The sequence below is a fragment of the Plutella xylostella genome, chromosome 23 (genome assembly GCF_932276165.1).
Source record: "Plutella xylostella chromosome 23, ilPluXylo3.1, whole genome shotgun sequence".
NCBI lineage: Eukaryota > Metazoa > Arthropoda > Insecta > Lepidoptera > Plutellidae > Plutella > Plutella xylostella.
This window is the reverse complement of record NC_064003.1, coordinates 3,905,475-3,931,360: the sequence shown is the minus strand read 5'-3', so window position 1 is coordinate 3,931,360 and position 25,886 is coordinate 3,905,475. Positions and strand designations below refer to the sequence as shown.

The following is a 25,886-nucleotide window of genomic DNA, read 5'->3' as shown; positions in this document are numbered from 1 at the left end:
TAGTAGGTAAAACTTTTCTTGATTATTGTAAGTAGGTACCAATGTACCGTACCCAATATTTTACGTAATGTATTTTCTTTCACCATCTTCCTTCTATGTATAATTATGTGAAAACTAAAATGGTTTAATAATGAAACTTATATACCTACTTCTTGCCATATTTGTATGTGTATGTGGAAATAAATAGCAGAATACATAAATGATCGACTGTTTAATAGTAGTAAAAACGTGTGCGAGGGTTTTCGCAAAATGATATTAAAATCCAAAAGGAGGCACAGGCTTCTGTTATTACGACTTGCAAGTTTCACACTTTGTAAATGTACGTAAATAAATATTTCTAAAAGTAATATGAAGAAGCAGGAAGCAGCGTGTGCCATCTTTGGGATTATAATTAATCTTTTGCAAAACACTATAAAACTAAGGATTTTAATAAATATAAAACGCTTAGATCTCTGTTTGTAAGGGTGGCCTGTCAAAAGCTTTAGTAGCATGGAAAGTTAAGATTAAATTAAAATACTATGTGCCAAATCTTATATTGGAATGTTAAAATAATCTTCGAAACCCTTCCTCTTTGAATATTTAAATGTATAAGTTTAAGCCCAATAACAGTAATGTATTTTTTATGCATTGTAACTTTAACTAAGGTAAACCGTTTTACATACCAATAATTTTACCATAATTATTATTATGGTCAAATGAAATAATAATTGTATCAATTTTCCAATTATTTTTGACATACCATAGCATAATGGCAAACTTTACAATGACTTACGTCTACCACCCTTTTCAAGTTTCATATTTGTAATTTTGAAAATATCTAAGTTGGAGCCAAGTTAATTTTAGTAACATGTAAAATGGTTTACCAAACTAATAGCATTTTGTTTTAAACTTAAAACTAACATTTTGTATCAAAATCGACTGATTCTAACCCACTGACCTAGTCTTCTCTAATATAACTTATTTAAGTATTAATGTCATTCATTGAAAACCTTTTAAACTTTAAATGTATTAAACTTGTGTGCCTACTTATCTGGTTAAGCAAATTTTGTTAGGCCTCTACTGGCATTGTATAAATACATAGACTTAGAGTGATTTTAGCCTTTTTAACATGACTATTTGTATATTAAAATATATTTAAATTCTACGTAGTTGTATGAAAGTTCAATTTTATACCATGTTTTAAAGAGTAGATAACGTTTTAGGTATTTTTTCGATGTATTTAGTTGTGTTGTGACTTTTGGCCGCTTTTGATGCTATCTATAAGTTTGCTTATATTTATAACATTTCTATATAAATATGTAGAATGATACCAAGATAAGCAAATTTATACAGATACCTATCTGAGGTCAAGGTTCAACCTAAAGTGCATTTTACTCTGATTCCATTTCTGAAAGAACAAACAAAACTTTAGTATAATAATTTCAAAATTACAGTAGATTATAGATTAAAATAAATTGTTTTACTAAACTGAGAAGGATGCACTTTGTATTGATAAAGTATGAATTATAGGTTGCATGCAAAATTGTACAGAAGGTTAAAATGTAAATTGAAGTTTCGAAGTACATATTACAGAAAAAGATTTGTGAATATATTATTAATATTATGTATGGTTCATAGTGAAAATTTATATCCGGTTAGCTTTTGTGAGCATATTGCATATTAAAAGCGGCATTTGCAAGAATATTTTTTGTGTTTCATTGAAAAACTCGATAAGTACAGCATATAAAATATTATCTTTATTTAAACTCATAAATAGAAAATAGATTAAATTACATTTTGGTATAATTCACTCGCTTACATCGATAAAACTTAACAAAATTAAATTAAATTTCAAAATAAAATCTTCAACATTTACTTCTAGCTACATTTTTAACTTATTGAGATTGTAAATTATAGGAAACAAATCTGATTGGGGTATCAGTCTTGTAAATTGTAGCAATATATTTAAAAATATTCACAGCTTCTTAACCCTAGTTTGGCTTAAACTAAATCTTTCTGGAACCTTTGTTACTAAAAAATATTTATCATAATTTAAAAAGATATGCTGCTTTACTTTGTCTTGCAAAGTAGATCATATATCTTAGCTTTAGTTTAGGCTCTATAAAGCTTACCTCCCTCACTATTCGCTACATTGTACACTGGTGTTCTTTCCAACACCCACACCAAATAAACTATCCTTACAGGATAATGCTTAGTACCTTTTTCACAATGGCTGGATAAATTGCCGGATAGCGGATACATTGAAATATTATGGAGATAAAACTTGTGTAGATTTCTACAAGGTATCTGACAGTCGTGATGAGGAAATCAATTAACATGATTTTTTTGGGTCGGCGCTGACTTGTTTCGATTTCGGCGCCAGTCACAGACCCTGTCTAAATCTTCCTTTATTTGTTAGGCGTTTGAAAGCCTTTTGACAGTATTTAGCAAGTGTCTAAGGTTAAGGTATGGCCCTTTTCAAAACAGCCTATCCACAACGTCCATCCATTATGAAACATGCCCTTCTACCCACACTCTCTACACATTGATACACACACTCCTCTAAACCGTGATAGTGACTACCCACAAACTCTTCTCTAAGCTACTACTATCTCTCTCACACTCTCCTCTTAGCTACTACTATCTCTCTCTCACTCTCTCCTCTAAGCAGTGATGGGTAGCTGCAGCCTAGTCGGCAGGCGCGCCGACAGCCCGCGTCCTTTCTCGGCCACGGCGCCCAGCATGCGGCCCATGAGCCCGCGCCGCTCGCAGTCTTCCACGCTCTTGTCTTTATCTGGAACAGTTATGAAGTAATTGAGCTTTATTGATGCTCAGTTTTGACTTGACGGGTCTCCAAGGGGATTTAAAAATGCCCTCTGCGCTTAAGTCATGAAAGAAGAACAAAATGGCGACCATTTGTGTATGTTGTATTTATGTATTTATGAGAGGATTCCATGAGTGTCCTTACGGCAATATACCAATAGGCGTATCAGTGACAAAATCAAGAAGTGTACTAGCGGTTGTCAATGTGGTGAAAGGATTGGCCAATCAGATTAGCGTTAGTCGCTGACTCCTGACCTGTACATCTAGTACAGGTTTAGCATTTTTTGAAAACTAAGTAGGTAACTAAGTTTACGTTTTATTCTGTCATCTGCATAGATTATCTGTCAAAAGTTGCATGATAGTTTCCGCTAGAGGTGCTACTTTGTATGCGAGAAAACGCAAACTTTTATAGTTTCCGACAATCTAACAAACCTGTACTAGACCCTCTGGGAGTCGAGTACCTATATTAGGTATAATGAACAGGCGATGTGTCAATAATCAATCCTGTTTCTTTCGTGCACCACTCGGCACTGGCCACTAGTTGCAGTAAGAGCGGCAACAAGCACTCACCCAGTAAAAACGGCAACAGCATCACTACCCTCAGCATGGCGCCACTGGCTCTAGCTGCAGTAAGAGCGGCAACAAGTACTCACCCAGTAAGAACGGCAACAGCACAGCCGGCAGGCTCTGTTCAACCGTCACTACCCGCAGCGTGGCGCCACTAGCACTAGATGCAGTAAGAGCGGCAACAAGCACTCACCCAGTAAGAACGGCAACAGCACAGCAGGCAGGCTCTGTCCAGCTGTCACTACCCTCAGGGTCGCGGCAGCACACCTCTCTGCACTGGCTACTAGCTGCGCCGCGCCGCCCGCCTCGCCGCCGCGCCCGACTAGTAGGGCGGGCGGCGCCGCGCGGGTGGAGGGCGGGATGCGCCACCAGGCTGCTCCTGGGGAGGGAGTTGGAGGGTTGTTAGAAGAAACACAGTGTGGTACCACACTGTTGGAAGTGTTTGGTTTAAGAAATGGCCATAGCCAATGCTTGGCAATTTTTTTTAAAATGGACGATGAGGAAATGGGTTCAACCGTAAGAGAAAAGAAATTAAGCACAGCTGTCGGTCCAGACGAATTAGGGTAAGCAAACCACCCTACACCTGCCAACTTATGGTACCCACTCGATAAATCAAAGCCATCACACAGCAAATTGAGCAACCCCCTCGCTTTTGGCTCTATTGCCCCACTCCTTTCACGTGGTGATGATAATGATAGTTACCTCGAACATAGTTGAGGGCTCCGGTCCAATCGCAAGCCCTTGAGTTCGCCCAGCGCGGCTCGTCCGAGTCTGAGCCGCCTTCCTTCTCCGCTAGCCACTGCTCAGGCAGGTAGGGCCACTGGAAGAAAGCAAGTACTTTTTATACAAGGTGTTGCAAAAAGGTTATTGTAAGCCGAAAGCGGTTGACTCAATGAGTTAATCCAGGATGTCTATGTTACTGTAAAAGCCCGAACAACGGTAAATCCTAAGATTTACGCGTAAAACCTAAGATTTACCAACTCTTAATGGTAAAAGCCCGAAAGATTTTGCGACTCGCACTTTTACCACTATTCACTTGGTAAATCTTAGGATTTACATTAAGGCACGGTAAATGTTGAAAAAGCCAGGTTATAACTTATAACCTCCGTAGTCGAACAAAGCGTCCGTAGTCGAGCGGGCTTCAGTGATCGTAACTGATCACTGAGGTTTAGCAACAACCAGCATGGTCAGCCATTGGATGGGTGACCGATTTCAAGTGGTTCCTTTCTGGATGCTTTCGTGCTTCGGACGGCACGTTAAGCCGTGGGTCCCGGTTACTGCTTCGGCAGCAGTCGTTAAGCCTAGTCAGAGGCCTTCGGGCGGCTTGAAAACGTCTGACAGTCAGGTTGCCCACTTACCCGACAACTCGCTCAGCACAAGCTTGCTTGTGTTGGGGTCCACCAACCCGCACTAGGCCAGCGTGGTGGACTAGATCGAAACCCTTCCTTCATTGGACGGAGACCCGTGCCCCAGCAGTGGGGACGTAATGAGTCGTGATGATGATGATAACTTATAACTAACCGAACTTAAGAAATATTTATTATTGCAATCTAATTTACTCGACGTCAACAATAATAATACGTGAAAATTATTTTACTTCCGGTTTCCGTGTTTCAATTATCGTTCAGTGAATGAGTGAAAATAAAGTTATTTTCCAATAATTCGCATCTATTACTATACACATAAATACCATAATCCGGTGCATTACATCGCCCAAAAGTAGATGAATGACCTTGACCTCCAATTTCTTTTCGACAAGTGGTAATAATAGTAATATATAATAAAATAATATAATAGGTAATAATTAATCTTTGTTTTATTTCCAAAACCAACTTTTACTAGGTGCCAGTGGTAAAACCTAGCATTTACCAAATTCTGATGGTAAAAGCCCGAAAAAAATGACCCATTTTCACAAATCCTTACATTTACCAACTCATGTTGGTAAATCCTAAGATTTACTGGTAAATCCTAGGATTTACCGTTGTTCGGGCTTTTACAGTAACATCTACATAATTTTTTTTTATGAAATCCGTCCTGTAATTTTTTCCATGAAAGAATAACTAACTAATTTTCGCCATATAGTGACTGTACATTTTAGGTGTATTACGAAAAACGTGCGGGCGGCTTTAGTTAGCTTTCTGTGTAAACTATGCATTATTTAATTTATTTTATTTAACCCGACTTATTTGATAACTATCCAGGTACTATAGATTTCATTGTGTGGTATATATTCTGCCTACTAGAATAGAGATATTGTTATTTTAATATCTCGGAAGAAAATTAGGTCAAATTATGAAAAAATAATGATAATGTATTCAAGGATAAAAAAATTCCGTGGCAATGATCTTTGTACAGAAAAAGACTGGCTGAAATAATTAATGTTGACTTAAAAATATGGAGTTAGCGGATTATTATTTATCAATATTAAATTGATTAATATTATCTAGATTTAGTAAACAGTGTGTCTTTTCTACTCTATAGTGCGGCAGTTCTAAATAATAAAAAACAACAGCTTTTCTCTAATTTCATATACTTACACGTTTATAACTCCATTTTTTACGAAGATCATACAATAGCAGTACGTATATAGTAGCAGGTAGGTATGTCCTTAAACTCCTTAACCAATACATTTAGTTGATTAAAATAGCATACCCTTAGGTAATTGCATTAATATGATAAGTTGATAAGAACAGGTTATTAAACTCATAACACAATATTTAAATTAATATATTTAGGTACCCAGCCGTACCGTAGCGCATGCATTATTTACACATTTTTGTACCTTATCGTTATCGTGAATGATCTTATCACTGCAGTAAGTACATTGAACCCCATTAGGGGGTAGATAGGTACAGACAGACGTCTCTAAAATCATGATAGGCCTCATAACCAATATTATCTAGTGCTACTGGACATAGGCCTCTCCTAAAGAGCACAACAACAATCTGTTCTCAGCCTTCCTCATCGAGCCACTATCTGTTTGCTGATTATGGCTGATAGGAACTCTCTTATTTTAAACTAATGGTTTTAGGTTTTTCATCTTATCTTTTTATATCCAGACCTATCATTAGTGCTGTAAAGCTAATACCTCATTTGCATTCAGGCCCAGCCGCTGCCCCTCGCGCTGCCTATAATAATTCCCTAAATACTGCTGCAGCAGGATCGAGAGGAGTGTGTGTTTACATACTGCCCAATTCGCTTTAAAGTGAAAGGCAGTGGCATGAAAAGTATCATATTACACACTCGTCCTGCCCACTTCCCTGCTCACTACGGCAGATTGTAAATGCGGCAATGATACACATACCTGTATAAAGTGCAGTGACTTCTGACAGAAGGGCGCCGGCGGGTACTGCCAGTAGAGGCTCGGGTGCGGAGCGTCCACTGCCACGAACTTGCTGACCAGCGCGCCGCGAGCGTGGACTAGGTACCTGCCGACAGGAGGGGGTAGTCAGATTATGATGTGGAACCTGTGGAGTTGTGGACAACGGGGGTAGTCATAGGCTCATCATCACGTCCCCACTTCTGCGGCACGGGTCTCCTTCCAATGAAGGAAGGGTTTTTTTAGGTCTAGTCATAGACTATGAGGGCCAGATTTGGGCTACAGTCGATAGGCTTGTGTAGGGCGCGTGGCGAAAATCCGAGCACATCAAACAATCTCAACACTATTATAATCAAATTTATGTCGGGAGTGCCAATATGAATTTACGTCTTGATTGCCAAGAATAGCACCTACTATTGCCTTACGAAATACTCTCTCTCTGAATGTTCCTTTTGTACAGCGTAGGAAAATATAAAGCCATGCCTTCCTTTGATACTATATCCCATTCCATGGGGAAAGACATCTGACAGAACCCTTATTACATTCGAATAAGGGTAGTTTTTGTTTGTATCAGATGTCTTTCCCCATGGAATGGGAAATAGTACAATACAAATTATTGTCCTGTTTTACATAAAGTTTTACATAGTTCTCTCTACGGTCTCTTTATGGAAGTTTAAGCCGTGTTCTCCAAGTTGTTTTGTGTGACCCTAAGCATTTAACCTATACTTGTACTTGAATAAGTCGTAGATTACTTTTTCAAGACAGATAAGTACCTACACTAGGCCTAAAATACCTACCGTATGTACTATCAAATGTACGCATGCAAAGGCCATGAGATAAACCGCAAGTTAATAGCAACTTCAACACATGCTATCAATATTTTATGCAATTACTAACTGACGCAGTGGCGCTATGTTTTGCGTTAATCTTTTACTTTTCGCGTGTTATCAGCTTAATGGTGGTTGTTTACTTTAGAGATGAGCCGGTGCTGTACGCATGAAGACGACGTGGCAGTGGCGATAGGGACAGCGTCACTGGACTTATTGGTGGTAGGTTACTCTCGTAATATGTAAGGTAGGTAAGCAATAGCGATCCGTTACCAAATCTGTATTAGTGCGAGTTTTGAAAGATTGCGCAAACGAAACAATTCGTGTTTTCATCTGTTAACTGTTATACCTAGGTCTAACGCTAGTAGCGCGCTGCTAATTCGTAAGATTAATTAGGTAGCTAGGCCTTATGTTACTTATTCCGTGCAGGCGTAGGCATACATCTATGCAATCTAGAACTGGAACTATAGGTAGGACCTACTACCTACTAGGTATTTACTAGACTACCAATGAACCCAGTATCTAGTATAGTTATCTAACGGCCTTTGCTAAGGACTTATTTGTATTCCAACAAACATTAAGTACTTTATCTTCATAATTAAGTGAGTTATGTAGTTTTAATCGATGATATTATTGATCCATTCTTATTCTCGACCAACTAATTACAACTTTATCACATGATATGGGATAGGATATCCTCAACATGATGCGTGCCTTAACTATGTACTTTGTATTGTATCGTATACAACCGGCAGATAAGGGATATAGTAATAAATATCGTACGATGTCTCGACTCTGATATTAATTACTTTTAAACATCTCATGCAGGAAAATCCTGCCCAAGGCATTCATTGAGCTACTACCACTATGAAATACGAGGACCTACCTGAACAGCGAGACCGTCAAAAGTGCATGTACGTTAGCAGGAACAATATTTTCTTGGTTTTACTGGGGAATGTAGTGACGTGTGGTGTGAGTGGTGTGACTCACACTGAAATGAGGGTTACACAGACATCACATTAGAAATACGTTATCTTAGAAGCATTGAAAATAAATAACATGAATTAATTAGGAATTTCAGATATAACATAGAAAAAAATACTGAGGTCATGGGTCAATGTGAATATGGATGTTATTGTTTTGTTATTATTTCTTTTATGGATTTGTCCTATGTGTGCCAATTTTAACAGAGATAAATCTTGAAGTTTGGACCTAAAGGAGATTTTTTTAATGAAATTAATCATCTTGTAAAGTATAGCACTCACAAACTACTATGATGCTTTGAAATCTATCATTTCATCATCATCATAGAGATATAACTAAAATTGTATTAATGCAGTGGTCTTAAGTAACCTTTATGCAAATCAAATATTTGTTAGACTTACCAAGTCAGCATGCCCCCAATGCCATGGCCAATTACAACTGCCGGCCGGTGCTCTGAGACACCAAGTGCCTCTAGCATCCCTACCAACTCCTCCACAACCCTCGGGGGGGAGAAGTCAGCTCGCCCCCCACTCTCACTGCCCCCTGTCCCGCGGAGGTCCACGGTGATCACTCGGTGACCCGCATCCGTCAGGCACTTCACAATGGTTGCCCAGTCTGATGACTTCAGCAACCCTGGGTCAGGAGCATCGCCGAGGACTATGATTGGGTCTCCGTACTTGGGACCAGCTTCTACATAGTGGTATTTGACTCCCTGAAAAGTTGTAAGGTTTGGTTACTTGTTAAGTACTTTCTTTTGATGGCTACAATAACAAGGCTATTTTTCAAGGTGTTTATAAATTATTTACTTAATCTAAATTCTATGTCTAACACATAACACTATGATTGTACCTATATGATATAGGTATATTTATATCAAGTGTAAGTACAATAATGAACTCAGAGGAGAAGCAAATGTAATAAATAATATACATATAAAACAATGATTATGATGAAAGTCATGGAAGGTAAGTACACTGGACAAACAACCTTAGACATGTCATTCTTAGCTGGTAGTGGTTGGATGAGGATGGCTGAGCAAAGAATGGTGTGACCGGTGGCACTCCTTGAGAGGAATCCACCGGTCACAGCATCCTTGTCCAGAAATGGTCTTTTACGCGCTGAGGATGACCATGAAACTATAGTTACTTAATTCAAAATAATATAAAAAAATACTAACCATGATTTTGATATAGCAGTGAGTACCGACGGACGAGTCGACTGTAAGTTCCACAGTTGACCCGTTCTTCTTGTACTTTCTGCGATGTCCCTTCCACAGCCGTTTGAACGACACCCTCAGTAGCTGCCAGAACCCGTAAAATGCACACTGAATTATTAATTCTACCGCCTCCCATCCCGAAACTACTTGCAAAGATTTTCGATTTCTTTTCGCACTCATTGTGTAAATATAAAAACTAAAATCACACCACGACCGGCCACCAATCACGACACGAACTACTGATAAACTGAAAGGTCTTTACTAAAGTGATCTTTAGACACTACATTTATTTTGTTATCAATTTCTTATCGTTGAAAATAATAGTTTGAAGCCAACGAAACGAAAAAACGTGTGTTGTTGTGTTGAGCAGCTGTCAATATCAGCTGTCACTGTCACCATATTCATCATTATCACTGGTTTTAAAACGCTGGATTAGAAATCAAAGTAGATATCGATTCTAAAAACAACTTTCATTACCTTTATACTCTTTGAAATTAGAACCATAAACAAAGATGGTTATGTTTTTATGGTTTTAATACAAAACTTTTGCAGATTTTTGTAGAACCAACAACTTAAAAAATTTCTCTCTATCAGTCTGTAGGTTGGTCAGTAGGTAATAAATATGTATTTATTTATGCACTTACTGTTATCTTTGGACTACCTACATCTCACAAGCTAAGTTAAGCTTTATGAGTAAAAAAATAAATGTAGGTAGGTACCTATAGTCGTTTGCAATAGAATCCAACAATCATGTAAACAAACCAAATTGTCACGATTACTCCGTAATCACATACATTTGACGATCAATTATGAACATAGTCTGATTTCAACGAACGCACCATTGTTTTCACATTATCTTCAACACGATTTAACTTGTATTTATAAGTTAAATTTGTTAAAACATTTGCAACGCAAAAATTTCGAAGTATTTGACAAGCTGTCATCTTAGTTTTTTACTCATCGAACTCTATAAGTCATTGAAAAGTTAGTGTTGTTCGTAACTTTTAATTTTAATTTAATAAATTATTTTAATTTAATATTGTTCGGTACCGACGAACACTTTAATAATTGTATGTGGGTAGGTTCTTATATTTGTATGTGGGTAGGTTTTTTTATTTTTGACAGTCTACCAGTCGTTGGCAGCCTCTCGTCGGGTTATCTGCTCTTGTATTTCGGCGCGGTCTCGATATTCGCAATATTTGTATTTTCGGTTAAATATTACCAGCTGCTATTAGGCATTATATTTGTGTATACGATTATAAGTGGACATGTGATTTTGTGTGTGAGAACCTCAAGATTAAAACGGATTACTCAAGCATCGGGAGGGCCCTCCACGCCGAGCTTTGGACCTTGAACCATCACGTGAGCAAAAACCTATATAATATTTATTTTATTAAATATATTTATCCAACATTTTGGTAGCAGAGCGTGGTTTTAATACGGCTATATTATTAGGTTTTCGTGTTACGTAAGTTTTTGAGGTTAGCTCAGGGCGGCGTTATCAATTCGGTTAGCTTCATTGCATATTGTTTACGTAGTAATTTTACTTTCGGAATACAGTTTCTATTGTACTAAGTATAGGTATATTTATTTCGGTTCGGTCAATACTTATATTTGTGTTGGTTTTCGTACGGTAGGTACTACAGTAGCTAACTAAACTTTACGGCTATAATTTTATTATTATTGTAACTCAGATTCGGTAGGTACAATTACGTCTCACGTTAGTAATTACCATATTGTGTCAGCTCGCTATGGGCGTTGAATCATTTATCTTTTAAGTTAAACATACTTACCTATTTATTAACTAATCGTGCAGTATTGCTGTGGTGAGATTTGGTCGGTGATTTGGTGATTCGACCTGAGAAAGTACCTAGGTACTTTATGTTGAATAATTTACGGCTGTAATATTGAAGTGTAGTTAATATTATTGTGAATTTAAATGGCGGTTGGTTTAGTCACTTTGTAACTTCGATTTCTTAGTAACTATAGCTTTTTGATTAAAGATAACTGGTTAATTTCATAGTAAATATTATACTTATAATACGGGATAAAGTTTTATTTGAATAAATTTCAGGAGTTAGTAAATATTGACGTTATAAAGTGAGGTGATATTCATAACCGACCATCGAGTTCGGTATTGTTGCGTTGTTTATTGTGTAAGATTGTAATATGGCTTTGAGAGCATCGTTTTCGGTATTTAAAGTAAAACTTCAATGGCTTATTGACTTTCGGTATTTAGTGCTGACTTGCTGGATCGACCTGAACATGTCAACCGTGTCTCTGTTCGACTGTTAACGGTTAATACGGAATTTACGAGTTTAGAAGCTTCATATCAACGAATAATTGAACTCGCGGACCCGGAAAATAATTCGGAAAATCAAATTTTAGAAGCGGCACGTAAGGAGTATGTGAGGGCATTAGAAGCTTTTGACAAATTAATGTATGAAAAATTAAAACAACGCCGGAGCACGAGCAGTTCCACGGACGAGTCGGAGCCGCGGTCAGACGGACACAGGTTCGACTCAGAGGCTTTGGTGTCGAGATTACCTACCCTGCAGTTACCTATTTTTACGGGTGATTTGGATCAATGGGTCGGATTTAATAATTTATTTGACAGCTTGGTAGATAATCGTACTGGATTTGTCACCCTCACAGAAACTAGCTTATTTAATGTCATGCATTTCTGGTGAGGCTCGCGGGCTAATTCAACATATTAAAATATCGGATGCTGGTTATAAAACAGCTCGTGACCTTTTGATGCGGAGATACCAAAATTCCCGCCATCTAGCGGACGTTCATGTCGGTCAAATTATGAACTTGCCAATTATTTCGTCAAATTTAATCGGATTGCGATCGCAATTTTTAACCTTTATAACCTTTTAACCTAACACTCTCTGGAACGTTTGGGATTCCCTGTAGCTGAATGGTCCTTTTTGCTACTGTATATTGCTAGTACTAAATTGCCGCCATCAATTAAAACTCGGTTCGAACAAAAATACGGTACGGAAACAGATGTTATACCAACATTCTCGGAGTTGGTAGAATTTTTAGAAACAGAATGTCGGTTATTGGAGAGTACCAAGAGAGAATTTGTTTCTCATAATAATCGCGAGGACCAGCGCCCTCCACGGCGCCACCAAAATTATGCGGTTGCGGCAGCGCAAGTCCCGTGCTGCGCTTACTGTGGTGAGTCGTCGCACTCGGTGTTGAATAGATGTTCACGGTTCAGGGAACTTACACCCGTAGCTCGGAAGGAATTTGTTACTCGGAAGCGGCTATGTTATTTCTGTTTGGCTAGTCATCACTACCGTGACTGCCGCCAGGGGGTAAGTAATACGAGGTATAAAAACGCATGGTATAACATTCACAAGGTATACGCCCATATGATATAAATTTATTAAGTATAACGATCACTGTGCATAACAAACGAAAGGCATAATTACTAAATACATAATTTTGTAAAGAATAACGTTCAAAAAGTATAATTTCAATTGATATATCGATTAAAATATATACGAGTAACGTTTATAACATATATTGTTCACCGTATATAATAACATTATGTATAATGAACAAAAAAATATATTATTATTGGAGCTATGTTGGGAGACGCTCCGCTCCGCTTCGCTGCGCTCCGCTTTGCTTTTAACGAACATGTGCACCTAACACGCTCCTCCTCGCTTTGCTCGTCGTCGCACCTATCTTTAGGTTTTGGTACTAGGGGTTTTCACAGGATTATTATTATTGAAGCTATGTTAGGAGACGCTCCGCTCCGCTTCGTTGCGCTCCGCTTTGGTTTCAACGAACATGTGCACCTAACACGCTCCTCCTCGCTATGCTCGTCGTCGCACCTATCTTTAGGTTTTGGTACTAGGGATTTTCACAGCATTATTATTATTGAAGCTATGTTGGGAGACGCTCCGCTCCGCTTCGCTGCGCTCCGCTTTGGTTTCGACGAACATGTGCACCTAACACGCTCCTCCTCGCTTTGCTCGTCATCGCACCTATCTTTAGGTTTTGGTGCTAGGGGGTTTGACGGCGTTGGGTAATTAAACACAGATTATGCGATATGAGAAGAACTTTATACAAAATTATAGTATATATTTTAATTGATATACGTAATGTATGTTATACGAATCGATATTAGTCCTCGTGAGTGTTAGTTATTTTGATATTATATGAAATGTACGATATACCAATTGAATCTTATAGTTACCTTATGAAAATATAGATTTTGTTGTTATACGTAACGTTCATTATATGTTGTGAACGTTATTAATGTGAAATTATACATTTCGTTTTTATACGTCGCAATACGCACCCGCCGCCAGGTGCCGCAATGCGATGGATGTGGTAGCCAGAAGCACCATCCATTGCTGTGTTTCAATCGGGTAGGCACTGCACAGCCTCGTGTGAATAATGGTACATCGGACAGACGCTCGCCGCCGCGTGCGGGCGGGAGCGCGGAGTTTTATCGTCGCGGCGGCGGCGGGAATCGAACCCGTTCCCCTCGGATGTCACCGGCTCGCGCCGCGTCCCCGGAGCGTCGGAGGAACGACCAGTGGAGCCCGCGTCGTGCGGCTCAAGTGGGCGGCAACGGTTATTCTCATCACCCTCAGCGTGACGGTGATGGTCGAAGGGATCAGCGGTGCGAACGTGAGGCGCCGCAGCGATCTTATAATGATCGACAATAGGATACGGCTCCTACCTACCCATTGCAATCACCTGTTCAACATAAAACTATTTTACTTCCTACGGCTATTGTAAGAGTGCATGGTGATAACTTGGATGATTTTGTTGAAATTCGGGCTTTATTAGATGCAGGATCCCAAGGCTCTCTTATAACCTTAAATTTAGCTAGGAAGTTAGGATTAATGTTAGAACCTACGGATGAGCTGGTGAGAGGGGTAGGAGGATTAGAACTCGGTAATATTTTCGGTCGGTCTTGTGTTTCATTTTCACCTTCGGGAAAGCGGTTTCCGGTTATTTCCACTCCGGTTACTTGTTTACGGAATCTTGTCGGTAATCAGCCAACATTTAATTTAAATGAATCGGTATTAAATTTATGTGAAGGACTGTTCTTAGCTGATCCAGAGTTTCATAAGTCCAAACCAGTTGAGTTATTACTCGGTTCGGATGTTTACGGTTCACTAGTCGGTGGTGATAAAATTACTTTAGGTACAAACGGTTTAACGGCGTATAATTCGGTATTTGGTTACATTTTATTGGGACCTATTGATCATTCGTTTGACGTAACTTCGGAGCAAGCAGGTGATGTTTTTGCTTTATCACTTTCGGATGCTTTACAAAAGTTTTGGGAGGTTCAGGAGCCTCCATCGGTTTCACAGATCACCCCAGCTGATGAGGAGTGTGAACAGCTTTATAAGCAAAATACACATCGGCTATCAGACGGTCGGTTCTCTACTCGACTTTTATTTGTTTCCTCGCGTCCAGTGTTAGGTGAGTCTCGTTACATAGCCGAGAAACAATTTCATGCGGTAGAAAGACGGCTTATGAAAAACTCGGTCTTAAGAAAGGAGTACATCAGTTTTATGCGGGAGTATGAAGAACTGGGACATATGTCGGTTTCAAAATTTAATTATAAATCGGGCGAGGAACACTTTTTTATCCCACGTCACATCTACGGGCGTATCATTGAATCAGTGTCTTCACACTGGTCCCAAATTACAAAGGGACATAACGGACATTTTATTAAATTTTCGGAGACATAAAATTATTTTCATTTGTGACGTCAAACAAATGTTTCGGCAAACGGTAATAGACGAATCGGATCGGAAGTACCAACTTATATTATGGCGGGAGTCTCCTGATCAGCCTCTCCTCACATATGAGTTGTGTACGAACACTTACGGGTTGCGGTGTAGCCCGTACATTGCTAATCGAACAATCTTGGAGCTCGCCGAGCAAGAGCGTGAAAGCCTTCCTCGTGCGGCAGCGGTTTTAAGAACAGATGTGTACGTAGATGACATAATCACTGGTACGGATTCGGAATCTGATGCGTTGATCCTTCAGCAAGAACTCATTACTTTAATGAAATCGGGTGGTTATGAGCTCCGTAAATGGATTTCAAATAGCTCAGCAATTCTACAAGGTTTACCTGATGATCATAAACAATTACCTCTCTTATTTGAAAATTCGGAAAATCCCCATACGGTTGCGGTTCTCGGCGTTTTGTATGATCCGGTTCGAGATGTCTTTTCTTATAAACTAAATCTTGGTGCATCGAGTTCGGACACTAAACGATCTATTTTATCTGTAGTTGCCCGGATATTTGACCCTAAGGGTTGGATTTGCCCAGTAGTGTATTGGGTTAAATGTTTACTGCAGCGTTTTTGGCTAAACAAGCTCGATTGGAATGATCCTTTACCTTCGGATTTGTTGCGTGAGTGGCAAGCGTTTCGGGAAGACTTGGTTAACCTTAAAAGGTTGGCTATTCCTCGATGTACTATGACTAAGCCTGCAAGCAGCTACTCATTACATGGGTTCTGTGATGCTTCGGAGTTAGGTTTTGCGGCAGTGGTTTATTTGCGATCAAGTAACCAAGACGGCTCGGTGTCGGTACACTTGCTCATGGCTAAGAGCAAGGTCGCCCCTCTCAGGACACGTCCCACCATTCCTAAATTGGAGTTGTGTGGAGCCGTGCTACTGGTTAAGCTTCTCAATCATGTGAGTCTTTGTCTTCAAAGATCCGTTGAATTTGAGGAGATAGTTGGATGGACCGACAGTATGATTTCTTTGGCATGGATTAATACATCACCTCATACTCTTCAAGTATACGAGGCTAACAGAGTTTCACAAATTCAAAATTCTGCGGTTACTATCACCTGGCGACATGTACCTGGCAATTTGAATCCGGCAGACGTCGCTTCACGCGGGTCAACGGCTTCAACGTTACTTTCTCATCCATTGTGGTGGGAACCTGCCTGGCTTACTCAACATGAGTCCGCCTGGCCCTCTCGCGAGGTGGAGAGGCCTTCGGAACTGCCTGGTATTAGATGTTGTGCAGTTACTAAAACGGAATCGGATTCGGAATTTAAGTGGATTTTAGATAGATATAGTTCACTTGATAAATTAATATCGGCTACAGGTTGGATTCGGAGATTTATTCATAATTGTAAAAATAAAAATAATCGGATTTCAAAGCAATATTTAACGGTGACAGAAAGGAAAGAATCCTTACTTTGTTGGGTCAGTTTGATTCAAAAGAAACATTTCGGTTCGGAAATTGAAGCTCTAGGTAACGGCGAGCAGATCAGAGGCAATTTAAGGAGTCTTACTCCATTCGTAGACTCTCGTGGACTGTTGCGCGTTGGCGGTCGGCTCCAAAATGCGGAGATCGGATTAGAAGCAAAACATCCCTAGCTTCTGCCAAAATCGGGACATTTCGTAAAACTTTTAATTTTGGATTTGCATTTGAAAAATTGTCATGCGGGACCAAATGCTCTTACGGCTATATTACAACGGAATTTTTGGGTACTTTCAGCTAGGAGAGCTTGTCTTTGTTTTTTGGAACAAAATCAAAATTATATCGGTCATAATATGTCCAAGCGCGGTATTACTTGGATTTTTGATCCTCCAGCTTGTCCATCATGGGGTGGTTTGTTTGAGGCTGCGGTTAAATCGGCGAAAACTCATTTAAAACGGTGCATAGGGGAAACAAAATTAACTTTTGAGGAACTTAGCACGGTTTTCTGCAAAATTGAGGCCGTACTGAACTCTAGACCTTTGTGTCCCATCTCCTCAAGCCCTCATGATCTGGAGGTATTGACCCCTGGTCATTTTCTTATCGGTCATCCGCTGGATGCTCTACCGGAGTATCCGTTGCAAGATGTGAAGATGAATAGATTAAGTCGGTTTCAGCTGTTACAGCAAATTTCACAAAGTTTTTGGCATCGGTGGCACTTAGAATATCTTCACACTTTGCAACAGCGGGTCAAATGGACGGACTCCACCTCTCCTCCTAAGGAAGGTGATTTAGTTCTGCTGAAAGAGGACAACGTCCCTCCTCTTCAGTGGAATCGCGGTCGGATAATTAAACTCTACCCAGGATCGGATGGTGTGGTCAGATTAGCGGATATTCGGGTTGCAAATGGAGCAACGCTCAAGCGGGCAATAGGTAGGCTATCTAGACTGCCTTTAGACTAATTACAAAAAAAAATCGCTTGTACGTATATACTTGTATACTTATTTATTTTTAAGCAGCGGTTACTGCTTAGGCGGGAGAATGTTCGGTACCGACGAACACTTTAATAATTGTATGTGGGTAGGTTCTTATATTTGTATGTGGGTAGGTTTTTTTATTTTTGACAGTCTACCAGTCGTTGGCAGCCTCTCGTCGGGTTATCTGCTCTTGTATTTCGGCGCGGTCTCGATATTCGCAATATTTGTATTTTCGGTTAAATATTACCAGCTGCTATTAGGCATTATATTTGTGTATACGATTATAAGTGGACATGTGATTTTGTGTGTGAGAACCTCAAGATTAAAACGGATTACTCAAGCATCGGGAGGGCCCTCCACGCCGAGCTTTGGACCTTGAACCATCACGTGAGCAAAAACCTATATAATATTTATTTTATTAAATATATTTATCCAACAAATATTATTTGAATACAATAAAAAATAATTTTCAAGAGCTTAATATAATTAACCAAAACGAAAAAAGGAAGAGGAAGAAATGAAAAAGCTCGACGGCATTTTAGACACGGTCACCGGCGACACTTCTGATAGTGATGATGAAGAAGACGAAGATTTAAATTTGTTTTAATAAACACTTTTTTATATATAATCAGTTTTATTTTATAGTCTATGGCTTATATATTTAATCTAATTAGAACACTATGACATCACTATGGGCATAAACAATACGCTGTCAATGTCAGTCCGCCATATTTGTTTACATGATTGTTGGATTCTATTGCAAACGATTATAGGTACTTATAATCGTTATCGTCATGCCCATGCCCATGTTTTGAATCACTATAATGAAGAGTATGATGACAAATATATCGATGGAATCCACTGTTTATCAAGGATATCTTGAAGCAATTTAAGATCTGACACAGTAAGAATAAAGGTGTTTATGGTAGCAAGCACAATCATGACATGAGGATCCAGTTTGCAGGGGCTTTTATACAGAAAGTTGCATGTCAGCGTATCTAACAAGTGACCAAGAAGAAATAGCGTTGAATCGTCGATGCTGATTATCCGATGGTGACCATTTAATTCTGCCCATTGCTTGTGCGTGAGGAATGTCCGGATTATAAGGTCCCGGTGATTCATATGAGGAAAGTGATTTTAAAAGCAAAGTCCATAATGATTACATCTACAATTTAATGGTGATATCTTCATAAGGCTATCTACCAGTCTCTAAAAAAACACCTATCTCAGCAATAGATAAGTAGGTTCTTACCTAGGTACTTTCTTATCTAGTTAAGGACTAAAATAAATGGTGGTTACCTACTTTGCTCAGCAAATATAGGTAAGTACTTAGGTACTTTCTTATAGTGTTCTTTAAATGGTGGTTAGGTAGTTCGAATAAAAATAAAGAACAGAAATGGCGGCCACATCTACGGTGTTGAAAGCCACTGATTATAAATGCGCAGACACGCCTGACTCGCATTGTGCTGCGTCCATTATCACGTCACGACTATACAGGGGGCTCACTTGATTGTCATGTAAATGTCAGGACGCTCCGCCCCCATGTTTCAGAGCCGGGTAGGTCGACACTGACAGGCTGCTTACACGTTTCTGAGTGAAAAATTTTACTGGAAGATTTCTTAGATTTTGTTATCTTACTGGGCCTTATTTTGTTTACTTATCTAGTTATAAGGTATGGATACCACTATTAGTACCTAATCATAGCGGTAGGTATACCTACTCTTTCTGTCAAAAATGAGGTAAGTACCTAGTGATATGTATAAATAAATACAAAGTACCTAACTAGGTAAGACTTATATTAATGGCTTCTATAAAATAATTAATAAGACATAGACTAAAGCTTTGTAAAGCCGGTCAACTCCTCAAATATGCCCAGTAATAGAGACGCTTGTACGTATGCCTACCTAAGTGCCGACTGCCCATATAAGAAGCTATACCACGCTATACCTAGGCTCCAGTTTCCGCTTCCCCTAGCAGACCATACGGTCTCGGGGGATATAATCTCGTGCACGGATTAATTTATCACTTGACACGTGCCGAGAGCATGTACTTACTGCGTGAGCCAGTCGGGGGTGAATCCTATACCTACCTATTGTACATTACGTGGGTAGAGTAAATAAAGGAAATAGGGAAAGAAAATGGAAAAGTTTTAGGGGAGCGCAAGGAAGTGTTGCGTTAAAAAGAAGATTTGAGTACCTACTTGAAATTTATGCGGATAAAAAAGAAAATGCATTGAGCTCGTAGGAATAGGAATAAAATATTAACATAACGTAAAGCTACTAGGAGTTATTCATAACATTTCAACTAAGTATAATATTTCTTTTGACACGTAACCACATTGTGTTAAATTTTAAACCCCTATCATTGCAAAGGATCAACAACCGAAAACTAACAAAAGGTGACTTAATAAAATAAACGTCTTGAATTCATACTAAACCAAAGATATTTATCAAATTATACGACATAATACCAGCAGGCAGACACTCATATTACTAAGAGGTGCTGTAGAATTGTAATTTGAAACTTTCGCTGACGACTTCGGTTGGGGTTCCGTAGAATCCGTGGCTTTAGATAGGTACCTTTTGTGTAAAAAAATGTCACAAAATTATATTGACGTCGTGTCGTTTTCTCGAAGCGGTGGTGTGAAGCCGGCCGATTTTGATTTATGCAGAGCTATCTAAATATATTTTCCATTGAAGTGCAGTCAGATGCGTTCCCAAATGAAATACCTAGTTACCCACTTTCACTATAGAACCTACCGTTTTCTATCTCTATATAACACCAATGCCATGCCTATGCTTTCCTTTGCTAACCTTGAACCACTCACTGAAACTGAAACTTTTGCCCCAGCTGGTCTATTTTACCTATATTGGTATAACGCAGGCCTATACAGTGTACCTACACCTAGAAAATAACACTAAATTGTACACGGCGAACACAATGTAATGTAAATTCCTGATTGCATCTATTATGTTTATGATATACCTAGGTACTTATAAGTACATACGGATCCATCGGATGTGAAATCGCCTATTTTAAGTATGTTACGAATTCCGTGTCACGATCCACGATGGTGTTGGAAATTTACAATTGCATTTTATAATGTGGTCCCGATAGGGTCTCGTTTGCGGGCCAATCCGATTATAGAGACTCTCCTATTTCACGCGACATTCGAGGTAAGATGTGAACTCAAGATGGTAGACTCGGTGAAATTAGTTATAAAATAAAAATAAAAAACTTTAAAATATTATGTACCTACTTATAGGTAGTATTAAACACATACTGTATTTTATTATAAAGTATAGCATGAGGTAAAAAAAGATGGTTGTTCATAGGGCTTATGCTATATTTTACAAATTTTAGTAGCTTAACTACCGATATAACATACCTACTTACTTTTTTTTTAATTTCTTAGAAAGGGAGGTTTTAATTACCAGCATCGATGTCTTATCCCGATCCAATCTTATCAAGATTCATAACCACATTCATAATTCTAGATCTATAATAATATGAACAAAGTAACCTACCTATGTAGTAAAAACACGCAGCAGATCGTTACAAAATCTCGTTCACCACCGGCATGAAACGGCTGAAACCCACGCGACCTCAATCATTAGTCCCGTCCCTCAATGCTCACACTCAGTTTAATTGGTCCAATAAAGTTTTCCGAACGAACTCACGGCCGTTTCGTTCAAATTACTGCGGGGCCAAAACGAGGAGTAGCAGCCGGTTTACTGACGGATGCAGAGGACGTGGCGGGCTGTGGGGGTCCGTGGTGGCTGCTGTGACACCAAGAAAACAAGAATTTATTAATGTACACCTTGGGTTGTAGGTAATCTTTGTTTCTTTGGGCGTCGGCTATCAATAACTCGCTTATTATAACTAACTTATATCTCAAAATAATGCCATCAAGTTTAGTTTAGTTTAGCTAAAGAATTTGACGTTGACGTTGGTGACGTTATTAAACGCTATGCGTTGGGTGCCTGGCCAACAGCAAGAGTACCCAAGAGTACCTACCTAGGTAGTGCAGTAGTCACACTGCATATTCTCGCTTTGCCATTTGAAATTAAATATACTTAACACCCTAAAAATCCTGAACAGATGTCATCTATCTTCCTATAGGGCCTAGTCTTCTTTTCCTTTTAACTATCACCCAAACGGATTTCCCGAAAACCGATTTCCAATTTGCGATCGAAGCTACCATGTAGTGTTCTTTGGATAGAAGGAACCATTTCAGTGAAACCCATTTTCCGTCAGCCATTTTTAAATTTTTCCTCTTTTTCGCGGCATTAGCATGCGACGGCAGCGCCTGGCGGGCGGTAAACGCATTATTGCTAGTGATTCTAGCCGGCTGCCTCTTTTTTCAGCCCTACCACCTAATTCATAAGGTTCATTTTAGTTCTTAAACCAACGCAACGGTAGCGGGTAACAGTCGTTACGTACTTGACTGTGTAACTTCGTTTGTGAGGACTGTTCAGATCGCCCTTCTGTTTTATGTGCTTAGCAGTTTTCTGGTCATAAAACTCAATGCATTGAATTTTTCATAGTAGGTACACATACAGGTATAGTATCTTATATTGTAGGTTTTGCTTAAGCAGAAGGTGGAATCCAGAAATAAATGATGCCATGAGTTAACATATAAATAACAGTCTTTAGGTAAGTAACAGTATTTTTTTATTGAATTCACGTTATATAAGTATAAGTTAGCCTTTAGGAATGAAGTACGGCTCTACTCTACCTAGCTCTAAGTTGAGGAAACAGTGAAACATTTAAAGTAGGCACCTTATAAGCAAATACGGCTTATTCGTCTATCCAACAGAGTGGCTCATACATGTCCAATAAAATCGTAAGCACAACAACAACAGAGAGTAATTTGTGCCGCGAGGGTGCGTCACTTCATTGTCCAACTTCATATTATGTCGCCCTAAAGCCAAGATTTATTTAAAATGTTATTTTATACCGGCATGCTGGTGCTATATACTTACTTACTGGTGTTGCGAGTGCAATTGTTACGCGTTTCTATTGTTTAAAACAGCGGTTCTCCACGGTTTTCTATTTAGGTAGATAGGTAAACAGTAGGTACGTAGATTCAGAATGCACAAAGGTAATCATAGAAAATGAAGCAAATATAGCATTATTTAAAACTAATTTATCTATTGTATACTTACCTACAAAAGATTATGAACACAGGCGACCATATTACTATAACAACGATCTCTTACACATAACACTATTTCCCATACATTGGTCGGAGGTCCATCCATATCGTTTATCCTACTTGGAAATGGCAATATAAACCACAAACCCACCACATTTAGAACACGTCAATCGTATAGCTCTTCTTTTTTGAGTCAGACGTTAAAACGTGCAAACTTTGAGAGCATCTGGCACATGGGAATCAAATTGCGTTTCGTCTATTCTCTCGTATGTTACTGACGCCGAGGCGCGGCCATTTTATATTTCTCTCCCTTCGCCCGTCGGTTCGATATTGACTTCGGTTATCGAGTTAGCGATAAAGTGGTTAAGTCACATTCTCATATTCTTCATGAGGGTTTCATTTGTGAGTGTTTTGGTTAGTTCTGTCGGCTGCAGGGGATTTGTGCTCAGTTATTTATTAATATGCAATTTCGGATGGACTATCAAATATCAACTTTGACAGGGCCTGAAAGTTGCTGAAGAAGTCAAAGGTTCCTAGTTTTAGTTACAATGTAGGACGAGATAAGACAGAGGTTGCCTCTTCTAAACTCCTGAAACGGTAGAATAGAGAAAAATTAAGCCAGAAAAATTATTCTTAAATAAAACAGTGCTTTATATTTACTTATAATAATATATATTCGTTTTGTTTGCATGATCTCGTTAAATTTTACCAGTTAAATCATAACATTTTCCACAAGCTTTATGACTAAGTAAGTAGTCCAAAAGTTGCACCACACTCTTATACAGGGTGAGTCTATCGCATGTGCACCGATGTGGTCGGTCTTTCGTAGTAACATCCTTTAAAACATCCACCCTGGCCAAGCACCTCAAACTCCTCATTCTGAGTAATTAAAAGAGCTCGGATCCCTGTACAGGGTGCTCTGGCTGACTGGCAGGTGCCCGTCCAGGAATTAGCTTCGTTAGCGCCAGCGGGCTTGAGAGCAGACGATGGTTAGAGGGGGGTATTCTGTAAAGGAGAGGATATAGGAGTTTATTTATCTAGCATTTAGAAGCTTGGTAAAGCTTAATAGAAAACAACTCTATTCATTTTTGAAAAATATTAAGGTGAGTATAGTGAGATAACTATGTACCTAATGGGAGGTATCTATAGATGCGGAAACTTCAAAACTACAGAATGATCTAATTATTTTTCCACCATTATTATAATGCCACATTACTCCTGAGTCCCTAAGTATACTTTTTATTCTGAATTTCCCAACAGAATCCCTTTAAAAACGACGAGAAGCTCATCAGCTCACACTGCAATCTGCAAATACTATTGCAATAATATAAGAAAAGCCATCTCTGCCATCGAATCTCTCAAAATGGCGAGTTCTGAGAATAGCCCCCCTGTGGCGCCGGGCGTGACGTAACTTACTAAAACTGAACTCTTCAGGAGCACTCTTGCTGCTCTACTACTAGAAAACATGTCTAACAACGGACTGTTCATACGTTATTAAATTACATAAGTTAAATTAAGTAAGTATTTAAGTTAAATTAAGTAAGTACTTATCTATTATTTCCACCATACAATATTAACTTTTACTTATTCCATGGATAACAAAGTAGGTACCTATAATTAATTTGCTGAATCTATTTTATTTACTTATTTACCTAATACAATAAATTTACCGTAGGTAGATGTATGATGTAAGCAGAATTTATAAATGATATCAAGAAGCTTTGCTACCGAAAAGCTCAGCTTTAACAATAGTTCTCACCGCTTACCATAGATGGCGCTACTAGTTACATATTCCGTCAGTATATTTCAGGCATATAGTGCCACAATCTTATCTGTTCCGGTGGTCAAAATGTGCAACTAACGAGACGTCATTGTCAAACGTCATTTCATACTCTGTGCGTTATTTGAGTTGTCAATTTCTGCGAAGAGGCTGACGCTACGTTATTTAATTTGTTTTATGATTTTCTGCGTGAAAATAATGCCAAAAGCGCTAAAATGTGATGCAAGAAAAGTAATACTAGATATATTGGCTTTTATGCAGGAAGAATAACGTATTCAGAGGCCTTTAATTCCGTTTGAAAAATTGGAAGAACGAGTTGCAGCGGCTACAGGTTAGTGTTGCCAAATATGACGAATATTTTTACCCATATACTCACATGTAATTTTATTAATATTTTCACCCCATCCCGTGCCCCAGCAGTGGGGACGGGATGGGTCATAATGAAAAGTAGGTATATAATATTTATCTTTCTTTGATTACAGGTGACATGTCACTTTAAATCTAAGGCAGTATACCAAGAAAAACAGCGATTTTACACCAAATAATGATGAGTAATGACATCGGAAGAAATTGCTTTTTGTTCTTTGTCTGAATTTCTTTTAATTTTATGCTCTTATTTCTTGTTACTTAAGAAAATGTAAAACAAAGTGTTCATAAATAAATAAATAATAATTAATAGTTTTTTTTTTAAGTCTGTCTATCTCGGTATTTTCACGACCCACAGATCTGATATTACCTATACCATTGTAATCTAGATTTAGCCCCTGTTTCACAATGTCTGGTTAGTGGCTACCTGTGAGATAAAATACATGCTGTCACTGTCAAAAAAATTATAACAGAGAGTGACAGCATGTATTTTATCTCACAGGTAACCACTAACCAGACATTGTGAAACACGGCCTTAATCTCCTATATCAGAACATAATTAGAGCTTATTTTTTTTTTTTCGCCGTGTACAAATTTTCCATACAACAAATGTCGTTTGATATATTATGTATAATATCCTCTTTCATTTACTATCGACCCAATATTTTGATTTATCTATAGGTACT

General features: G+C 38.7%; 1 protein-coding gene across 1 annotated transcript; it reads right to left on the bottom strand.

The window, feature by feature from the left end:
- Positions 1-196: 196 nt before the first annotated feature.
- Positions 197-10,088, bottom strand: LOC105388951 (epoxide hydrolase 2-like). Its single transcript, XM_038113272.2, has 6 exons — positions 9,677-10,088; positions 8,901-9,211; positions 6,674-6,797; positions 4,072-4,189; positions 3,563-3,748; positions 197-2,773 (listed from the first exon to the last, which is right to left on the bottom strand). The coding sequence occupies exons 1-6, from the start codon at positions 9,893-9,895 to the stop codon at positions 2,643-2,645; spliced, it is 1,089 nt and encodes a 362-aa protein (XP_037969200.2). The 5' UTR covers positions 9,896-10,088; the 3' UTR covers positions 197-2,642.
- Between the last annotated feature and the right edge of the window lie 15,798 nt (positions 10,089-25,886).